The sequence below is a fragment of the Urocampus carinirostris genome, chromosome 16 (assembly GCF_059441175.1).
Source record: "Urocampus carinirostris isolate Australia breed hairy pipefish chromosome 16, RoL_Ucar_1.0, whole genome shotgun sequence".
NCBI lineage: Eukaryota > Metazoa > Chordata > Actinopteri > Syngnathiformes > Syngnathidae > Urocampus > Urocampus carinirostris.
The window spans coordinates 32,922,643-32,933,409 of NC_142364.1; the positions used below are offsets into that span (position 1 = coordinate 32,922,643).

The window sequence follows — 10,767 nt, forward strand, 5'->3', positions numbered from 1 at the left end:
TTGAACTTCAATTTAGTTTTTTTCTTAAATGAGTTTAGTCTTTTGGACGCTTTTTTCACACACCATGTAATTTTCCAAAAATGAAAGGAAACACTTTCAGTTTTTGAATGGCTTGATAAAATATTTTATCATTTACAAATAGAAAAAAACAGAAAAACTCAGCATGAAGCCTAAATGCCGAGCTTACCTTTGCAACAATTGCACAAAAATAAAAACAAGCATGCATTGTAAACAAACCTTGGTCACACAATTCAAGTCATTTATTAGACACATTTAATTATTCATGTATTTAATACAGTACTTGTAAAGCCTACCAGAAGGCAAGAGGTCAAAGAGGTGGTTGCCAGGGTGAGAAGAGTCCTTTATAATGTTGATAGCTCTGCCGGGTATCGCCAGCTGGCAATGTCCTCCAGACTGGGCAGAGAAAAGCAAATGAGCTTCCGGGCTGTATTGATTACTTTGTCTGCTGCTGTGTTCTCAGCATACCAAACTGTGATGCCGAGTGCCAGAATACTCTCCACTGTGGCTTTGTGGAAGGACTGATCCAGGTTATTCCTCCCGAGGACACTAGGGAAGTGGAGTCGCTGCTGGGCCTTCCCCACCACTGCTCTGGTGTTGGTGGACCAGGAGAGGTTGTGAGGGAAGTGTTGTCTATCCCCACACAGTCTCCATTTGTGATAAGTGGAGCTAGGTCTGTGCTTGACCTCCTGAAGTCAAGTATGACTACCTTGAATTTTAAGGTGTTCAGGATTCGTTTATTTTCCCAACACCACCTCGTCAGCATCTCCACCTACTTCTTGTATGCCGCGTCATACCCATCAGAGACTAGTCCAACAAACTCCAGTGGCGACAAAGCACAAGGAAGTATAGAAACTATGGAGTCTCATTGACCAAACGGCACCATTTTCTTCTCAATTTTTTGACCGTGCTTTCACAAGGTTTTTGTGGGAACCCGTAGCAGCAAGATGGACAATATTTTAAGCTACCCCTCGGCGTTACATAAAACAAAGATGTATTGACCTACAAGTATATATAATATATAAAACGTTACATATCTGTATTTATGTATACAAATGTTAATTCGTCAAAAAAGTTGAGAATGTTTTAAGCCAAGTTTTGGTAGTTTTCGTGAAGAGAGCTAACAGGGGCTAAACCAGCCAGGACACGGCCAGCTAGCCGGCTGCAAAAAAGGGCTACCTGGGACCGATATGCGGAAAAACGGGAGGCTGGCCAACCAGAAGCATACAGTAAGCAGCCAGAAGAACAGGAAGCAAACAACAAAAATTGGCCACTGTAACAAACACGGCTTGCTGGTTGCTAAAGAGGAATCGCCAGGACTGATCGACAGAAAAAAACAGGAGGCTGGTCGATCGAAATCATGCCGTAAGCAGCCAAGCTAACCGGGAACTAATAACAAAAGACAAGAAACACGATTCCAGTCTTAAATATACCAAATGATCATGGCAGGCTAGCTGGCTTGCCGACTGCTAACGGGGCTAACCTGGACCAGACAAAACTGGAAGCCTTCGGGAGCCCGACGCGAACAGGGAAATATCTGGACAATATTATTCCAATTGCAAGACACAGGGCAAAAAACAAAAGAAAAGTCACAAACACCTATCAAAAACAGGGCGAAGGCAAAAAAAGGAACACATGCTGTACACACGGCAGGAGGTAAACAAATACAATATATAAATTTCTGACATTCCGATTATTGGTAATATGTAAATGTAGTTGTTGAATCAGTGAGCCAAATTTGGTTAACAATAAATTTTGTCGACCAAACAATCTTCAAAGAAGGTCCAGTCATAGATATGCCTATGTGTGATACAACATCAAGAAATCCAAACTAAGCCAAGATGTTTGAATACAAGTAAAAATAAGTATAACGTATGTTGATTCAATCAGAACCAAATGTAATATAAATTCTGTAAGAGGTCATCTTGACTAAATCAACTCAAAACAGAATACCATATATATTACTATTCATTATTAAATCTTCTATAATTATACATAAAAAAGATAATTCATTATTTAATCTTATATAATTATACATAAAAAAGATAACACCAATTCTAAAATAAAGATTAGACCAATCACTAATGTCAGAAGTACATGATTCGTGCATTCAAAAGCACCCGTGATATCAAGCAGAGTGATCACTGCCAATTTCACCACCACACTTATGAAACTGAGCTTTCACCCGACTTGAGAACTTTTGACCACAAACTGAACAAGAAGTATTTTCACCAGTGTGAGTTCTTGTGTGTCTTTCCAAATATGTTTTACGGCTAAATTCTTTACCGCACTTTAAGCAGGCGAAAGGTTTTTCGCTCGTGTGGGTTGTTATGTGTCTTTCCAAATATGTTTTCCTGCTAAATTCTTTACCACAATGTAAGCAGGCGAATGGTTTTTCGCTCGTGTGGGTGGTTGTGTGGCTTTTCAAGTGTCCTTTACGATTGAATTTTAGACCACAAATTGAGCATGAAAAAGGTTTCTCACCAGTGTGGATTCTTGCATGATTTATTAAGCTCTTGCCCTCAGCGAATTTTTGACCACAAATTGAGCAGGGAAAGGGTTTTTCACCAGTGTGTGTTCGAGTATGGTTTTTTAAGTTTCCTTTTTCATTGAATTTTTTACCACAAACTAAGCAGGCAAACGGTTTTTCACCAGTGTGGATTCTTATATGTTTTTTTAAACTCGTACTCCGAGTAAAATGTAGACCACAAATTGAGCAGACAAAAGGTTTCTCACCAGTGTGGGTCTCTATGTGGCTTTTTAAGTTTCCTTTCCGACGGAATCTTTCACCGCAAACAGAACAGGCAAAAGGTTTCTCACCAGTGTGGACTATCATATGGCGTTCTAACTGATACTTGAACTGAAAGGTTTTCCCACACTGAGAGCATACAGCACCTTCCGACAACTTGTCACCATTAATGCGCGCGGAGTTAGACATGTCACCATCATCTGTTGTCATGTGTTGACGGGACCTGCTGCTTGGAGGCTTTTTCCTGGTTTTCTTTTTATGTTGTCCTTGTTCTATGGAGGTTAAACAGGCCTCAGTCACAGGCAAATCTGTGAATTGTTCCTCCTCTTTATGTTGAAAAAGCTCCACTCTCTCCTCCTCTTTAACATGTACAGGATCCAAATTCTCCTCCTTTTTAATGCCAGGTTCCAGTTGCCAAGGAAGATGATACTCTTCACAGATGTCTATGGGAAACACGACAAGTGGTTTAGTAAAATTCCCATCAACCAAAAATAATATTTAACAGGTAAAACATCCCTATGTTTATTATATTTGTGTTTCTCTTTTTCTGTTCCCATATAACGTATACGGCAGGGCTACACAATTTTCCAAAAAACCTTAATTGCGATTTTTAAGAACTAAATTGCAATTTTGATGCGATTTTTGATTTTAAAAGACAAGTGCATTTTCTGTGCTAGGTTTATTTCCCCGGGAGAACATAAAGAGTGACATGTAAACGTAACTTAAGATGACGTACTTAGAGACTGAGAGTATACGACTGTAACAAAATATCAACTATAGATTTACGAATAAAAACAGAATTGCCGTGTAATAAGTGGTCTTCAATTACATTATACAAAAGGACAACAAAATTGGAGGGTTATTCCTTTCCGTGTATAAGAACGATTAAGAGGCTGGGAAGCTACATGCTAGAGTCGGGGGTCCCTGCGACCTCTGCAATGTCTTCGTGATGATTAAAATAAGAGAGACACAATTGTAGCATTTTTCCACGTGTAGTAGTTCCAAAACGATCTGGCGTTTTTGATTAGCCACATTCGGCAGTGGTGGCTAAAGAGCTTTTAGCCTAGCCGTTAGCTTTTCCTTCTGATGCCGCCTCAGTCAATTCCCGGACGCAATCAAAGTCCAGGGAGCACCGGCTGGTGATCAGCTTTTCTTTGCGCTCTTCTGACTTCCCTCAGAGTCCAATTTAATTGATGAATTTATTTTCAATGTAATGACCTGGTAAAATTACGGGCTGTCACGTTCGTTTTGATGGCCAGTCGTGCGCCTGGCTGCTTGACTGAGCGCTTGCAGCAGCTCAGTCAAAGTCATGCACACTAGTCTTGCAAACATTGCCTTGCCTTTATTGATTGGTGCCATTAAAACCTGCTTTCTTATTGGCCGTCAGTGTTAAACCACAAAATGCGCCAATCCTGCTAGGCCAAACACTCCATCACTCAAATTACTAACTGGAACAAGGAATCCTTGAAGAAAAACTGTGTTTTGCAGTTACACCATCGCACTACGTCACATCGCGATACAGATTCGATTTCGGTTAATCGTGCAGCCCTTGTATACAGTGTTCAGTGTTGGGAATAATGCAGTTACAAAAAAACGCCATTACTTTTTCAGTAACAGGGTAATCTAATTATTTTTTCCACCGTTACCGTTACTGACGGCAAAAAGCAATGCATTACTTTGGCGCCCCCCCCTTGGCACACCTGACGTCGTTTTCAATGGCCCGCTTTTTCCGCTCTCCTTAGAGTCGTTTAGATGGATAGATACTTTATTCATCCGCGTAGGGAAATTCACACTTCCAGCAGTCTCCTTCGTTGTGTATTAACAGATTAACAGGATGCCCTCGGGGTGCTTTGTTGTAGTTTAGCCACAGCGGAGTGGATGTCACACGCTAGTCCAAAAGTTTGACGTCAATGCAGCAGATGGAAATCTTTGTGCCCAGGGATACACCACCTCGTGTTCACGTAGATAGCCAGTACACTTCCTGTCCGGTTCCCGCAGGCTTTCGTGTCTTTGTCTAACAGCGCTGAAGCCGGGTAGCTCCACATTTGCACCCGGGATGCTAGACGTGGGCCACGTTTCCGTAAAACACAGCAAACTGCACTCCCTGTACGCTTTGATGTTTTTCACCAGCACAGCCAGTTCGGCGGTCTTATTTGGTAGAGAGTTCACATTTACCATGACTACGGACGGTACTGAAGACTTATGACGCCGCTAGCCGCTTAGCATTAGCTTCAGCTCTGCATCCACGATAGGGCACCCTCATCACGCCGGCACGAGAATTCTTCAGGGCAAGGAGTCGATTCCTCGAATAAACACATTTTTGTACGTTAAAACCCATAACGATAGGATAGAAAGTAATCCAAATTGTAGGTGTCAAACGAGACGAAAAACACCGAAGATAGAAGCAGACACCTAAAACAATAAATAGCAAAAAGTGTGAAATAACACGGAGCAGCAGGAAAGGCTCCTGCTCGCGGCAGCGCCACTTTGGTGATACGTCACGTTTCAAATTATGTCGCCATTCAAAATAGCGACATATATCATATAGAAATGACAGATATAGAATTTACTAATGGGCCAAAAGAAAATGCCAGGGCCAAGTTGCGAAAAATCTGAGCCCTATTTTGGGCAACACCCCGACTCGTGTCGTTTACGCGTAAAATCATTCTATTAGCTCTTGGAAGTGAACAAAGGGAGCCATCTGCTCGCCAATCAAAAGCTGGTTTCTTCCGAGGCCCTTTTTTATCTTTCTAAATGGTCAGTATGCATTTTTGGAGGGATTCCGAATTGTTGACTCTAAATTTGTTGAGCATAAAGAAGGTTAAAATTGTTCTGTATTTTATCTTTTGGTTTTAGATTTATAAATATTTTGATTATAGTTTTAATGTTAATGTTTAAATAAAATAGGGAAAAATATTTTTTTATTTTATCTCTTTTTCCTTATGTTATTGTATTTTTTCTTTTTTTCCTTGAATGAGTTTTTTTCTTTATTTTTCAACCTTTTCAAGTCATTCCGTGCATAATGTTACATATTAATTGGTATTGAGGGGATTAAAGCAACAAAAACAACGTGAAGAGCCCTTTGAAACTCGAAAGTAAGCCGAGGACAAACAAAGCGGTTCTATAAAAATATTTAGAATTTCTATCTCATCAGGTAAACTCCGGCCAAAAGTATTTGCTCAGAAAATGTCAAGTTCTATGATATACAACTTATTTTTAACCCATTAACATTCTGACAGCCCACCGCCAGACTGTTGATAAAAAAAATATATATGTGTCTGTACGATGTCAACAGTAACTAAAATACATCATGCCACATATCATTGGAAAGCTTTAACTTTTGGGATTCAAGATATGATGACCATTCGAAAGGTACACAAAAACAACACAATCAATCTGAAACCAGATACCTGATAACTGTATAGCCGGCGTAGCTCACCAATTACGTCCCCTGGCAGTCATCAAATGAGTTGAATGTCCGCAAACATGGAGTTATTACATCCAAGACCGTCAAGTGAATCCATCAGTGTAAAATATTTACTCCGAAACACACCATCATGTCGACAGATTTAGAAGAAGTCTGGCCAAAAACATTTCTGCATTGTTGGATATTCCTTGTTGTAATCCGTTTATTTCGACACATATTTTCCTGCTATTTCTGTGTATTCCAACTCAGATAACTTAATGTTAATAGCACTTGCAGAAATTATTTCAGTTTTGGACAAAACTTCAAAGTCTAACATTTAATGAGATGACAACCGTCCATATTCTCCAAACGGTTCTGGAACAGCATTCAATTTACTTTGTACGTCTTGGATTGGGACTTAAGGCGAGTTTTACAGGAACGATAAGGGGTTAAAGTAACGGAAACTTTTTCTGGTAACTAGTTACTTTTACTATAAAGTGATTGAGTTACTAACTCAGTTACTTTTTGGGACATGTAGTGCGAAGCGATAACTTATTACTTTTTTAAAGTAACATGCCCAACACTTGAGCGTAGTATCTCTAAATATGAGCTACTAAATGAACTAGAAATTCGATGTAAAAGGTGTCTTTCGATCAAACACCTTTCCTGAGATGACAGAAACGCAAATTACAAGAATTACCATACGCTACCATACAACCGCCGGCATCAGCTGGTCCCAGTGCGTTTTCCAACACACAGACATGATGCTGTGCTTTTGTGTGTGTAATCGCATCGCATCCTTCGTGCTTGCAAGACCTGGGGAGGAGGGGCTGCGGCAGAAGGCATTGCAGCGATCACCCACCTAACCCCATCCTACATTTGTAAGCAAACCTGTTGTGGCAACAATGTCAAGAACTTACACTTCTCCCAAAAATTCCAAGCACTCGAGGTCAGTCAACATACTGAACGAGATGGGAAATACAGTGAAAATAAATGAAGTTTCTGTTTGGAAAACTAAAAGGATCAGCGAACTTGAACGCTACCTCGCAGATCAAACATATGGCTCCAAAGATTGCCAGATGACAAGACAGAGGTGGTCTTGGCCCAGGTCGTCGGCGCTCTGTTGTTCGGCCGAAGGAGAAAAACATGCCACCTCCTGCAATCGATGTGGTAGACAAGGTGGGACTGCTTTGAAAAGATAACCAGAGACCCCGAGGAGACTGAGATTTGTCCAGCACGGACTTGGGGAGGAGGTATTGGACAGCAGCCAAAAACAACAACTACCTTCAGACCAAATGTCTTCCTTTCCCAAGAGACTTTATGCGAAAGGACAGAAAGAAATAGACAAATCCTGTAGCCACACGTCAAGAAAGCTCACGATAAGGGAAAGACTGCTTACTTTGTTGAAGGAAGAGGTTTTGCGAATGGTTCAATCTTATTGTCATAATAGCGAAATTATACATTCACAATTGCAAACTTACGGGAGGAAAGATCTTTTTCATCACCTCTCAATGTGAAGTAAAACAAGACATTTTGTCCATAAGTTTTACCACAACCAGAAGGCCATTAAAGTAATATCTGTAAAAAGGTTTATATATTTTTGTAACTTATTTTGGTCGCATGGCCGCAGTAAATCGGATTAGTTTCCTGTGGCAGTTGGACTCCAACAAGGCTGCCCTTTGTCATAGATTCTGTTTATTATTCTTAAGGACAGAATTACTAGACACACCCTTGGCATTGAAAGGGTCCGGTTTGGGGGTTTCAGCATTGCTGCTTTTTCGAGGCCATCTGGTGCTGTTGGCTTCCTCAAGCTGATGTGATCTTCAGCCCTTACTGGAGCAGTCCGCAGACAGAATTAAAAGCACCGTCAAGTACGAGACCATGGTTCAATGCTGGAATGGGTTGCATGCTCTTTCTGGGTTGGAGATGGGATCCCCCCACGTCTTGTTCGAGAACGAGGGCAAAATGGAACGGGAGAACGGCAGACGGTTTGGTGTAGCCCCTGCAGTCAGACAGACCCTGCCCCAGCTGAGCCGAAAAGCGAAGCTCTCGATTTACCGGTTGATCTACGTTCCTACCATTATGGTCATGAACTGTGGGTGACTGAAAAACAAGATGGCTCTGACATGTGATAAAGATGCCCTCTGGACGCTGACCATGGGAGGATCTCTGGGCGTGTCCCACAGGCAGGGGGCCCTGCAACGACCCAGGACACGCAGGAGAGACTATGTCTCGAGGCTGGCCTTGGAACGCCATGAAATACCGTCGGATGAGCTGGGTGGGAATAGGGAGGTCTGAGCTTCCTTACCGAGGCCCCTGCGACCCGACCATGGGTAAGTAGAAGTTAATGGATGGTTCTTGTTAATCATTGGGTTTCTGTTAGAGTTCATACATTTGCAAGGTAAAATCAGGTTTTGGCCACAAGAGGAGCCTAAATTTGATTTTGTCTCGACGCCAACCTGTTTTATATACCTCTTCCGCGCCTGACAGCTGCATCAAGAATATGAAATAGACTAGAAACACATATCGTGGGATGGACTTTAGTAGCTGAACATAAATTGTTCTTAAAAGTAAAGTGACAAACCTGATGTGTTCAGCACAACTCGGAGCTGCTTGTTAGCTTCGTCTAGCCGTCGATCTTCTCGCTCGGTTTCTTCTTGCGCTCCCCGAAGCTCATTTTTGATCGTTCGTTTCCCTCTTGTACACATATTCGCCACGTCTGAAGCAATTAATTGAATATATTTTGCCAAGTTAAATGGAGATTTTCCACACGGCTGGAGCAGAACGCGACGCGGCCAGACACCACCTCGGGGCGACTTGCGAGGTCAAAGACTGTGGGTGGAGCTTGAGTCAAACAACATCCGGGTCACAAAAAATAATATAAGCCGTTTCCTTTTTATTTCTTTTATCCTGCTAATTGAAAATAAGACTTAAGAGCCGAAAGAATGGTCTCTCTTCAGTCAGTCAATCCCAAAGAGCAAGTTCCCTGAAAATTGCCGGAATGCCCATCACTAAATGGCGGAGTTCCAACCAATCAACATCTATTTTTGTACTATTACTTTGGTATACAGCGTAGCGCATTTTGTTGCGCGTGTCAGGGGAATTATAGTATTAATATGTTTTAGTTGAAAATTTCTAACGACCAATAATCATAGAGAAAGCGTAACCTTGTGGAGTTATGTGGTAATACGCTCTCGTTCTTGGTCTGCTTGGCGCCAATGTCCAAAGTCAGGCCCGGAATTATGAATATGTGGTGAGCCAGTGTAGCGTATCGTTCAACACATTCTGTTGTGATCAGTCACTCTTGCACAAACTCTTGCTTCTCGCTTACGTAATCATGGTGCACCTCACATTCTGCGATCGCTTGGTTTCCTGTGGGATTTTTAGCCCACCCCATTTGCGACATAACCTTATTTGTGTGCAAAGGAAAGTAAATGTAAATGGTCTGCGTTTATATAGCGCTTTTCAAGTCAATGAAGACCTCCCAAAGCGCTTTACAATGTGCTTCACACTTACCTATTCACACACACACAACGATAGCACTGTCAGCCATACAGGGCAACTCCCTGCTTAACGGGGGCGTTAGGGATTCAGTGTCTTGCCCAAGGACACTTCAACATATAACACGGAGAAACTGGGAATCGAACCTGCCACTTCTTGATCACAAGACAAGCGCGTTACCTCCTGAGCTCCTGCCTGTAAAAACTGGTGCTTTCAGGACAAATGGAATTTGTCGGCCTGTTTTCAAAGAGAATAATATCAAGAGGGACTGCCATACGTAACATCTACAGTGAAGAAAATTAGTATTTGAACACCCTGACATTTTGCCATTTCTCCTACTTAGAAATTATGGAGGGGTCTGAAATTTTCATCGTAGGTGCATGTTCACCGTGAGAGAGATACACTAAAAAGAAAAATCCAGAAATCACAATACATGATTTTTTTCACAATTTATTTGTGTGATACAGCTGCAAATAAGTATTTGAACACCAGTGTATCATCTACAATTCTGACCCTTAAAGACCTATTAGTCCGCCCATTAGAAGTCCACCTACACTCCATGTATCATTCTGAATCAGATGCTCTTGTTTGAGGTCGTTAGCTGCATGAAAACACCTGTCCACCCCATACAATCAGTAACAATTTAACTTATAACATGGCAAAGACCAAAGAGCTGTCCAAAGACACCAGAGAAAAAAATTGTACACCTCCACAAGGCTGGAAAGGGCTATGGAGCAATTGCCAAGCAGCTTGGTGAAAAAAGGTCCACTGTTGGAGCAATCATTAGTAAATGGAAGAAGCTAAACATGACAGTCAATCTCAATCGGAGTGGAGCCTCATGCATGGTATCACCTCGTAGGGTCTCAATGATTCTAAGAAAGGTGAGGAAGCAGCCCTGAACCACACGACAGGAGTTGCTCAATGACCTGAAAAGAGCTGGGACCACCTTTTCCAATGTTACAGTAGGTAATACACTAAGACGTCATGGTCAAGGCTCCCCTACTTGAACCAGCACATGTCAATGCGCGTTTGTATAGTTTCCATATGGCCGGATGATACAGAGGAGTCATGGGAGAAAGTTTTGTGGTCAGAT

The 10,767-nt window shown here is 41.7% G+C and overlaps 1 protein-coding gene across 2 annotated transcripts; it reads right to left on the bottom strand.

Annotated features, from left to right (window-relative positions):
* Positions 1 to 1,423: 1,423 nt before the first annotated feature.
* On the bottom strand, positions 1,424 to 9,001 carry LOC148351119 (uncharacterized). 2 transcript variants are annotated; one of them, XM_088320178.1, is made up of 2 exons: positions 8,758 to 9,001; positions 1,424 to 3,210 (listed from the first exon to the last, which is right to left on the bottom strand). In XM_088320178.1, exons 1-2 carry the CDS (start codon positions 8,879 to 8,881, stop codon positions 2,147 to 2,149), a joined length of 1,188 nt encoding a protein of 395 aa, XP_088176304.1. In that variant the 5' UTR covers positions 8,882 to 9,001; the 3' UTR covers positions 1,424 to 2,146. The 2 variants fall into 2 exon arrangements, with proteins under 2 accessions (XP_088176304.1, XP_088176305.1); XM_088320179.1 differs by lacking the exon at positions 8,758 to 9,001 and adding an exon at positions 4,468 to 4,935.
* Positions 9,002 to 10,767: the final 1,766 nt, after the last annotated feature.

What these genes read in the sequence shown, in the direction of transcription:
- LOC148351119 (XM_088320178.1), bottom strand. Translation starts at nt 8,881, where the DNA reads ATGTGTACAAGAGGGAAACGAACGATCAAAAATGAGCTTCGGGGAGCG. An exon ending in AGTTGTGCTGAACACATCAG is followed by an intron (nt 3,211 to 8,757) that starts GTTTGTCACTTT and finishes TGTTTCCCATAG; the next exon opens with ACATCTGTGAAGAGTATCAT.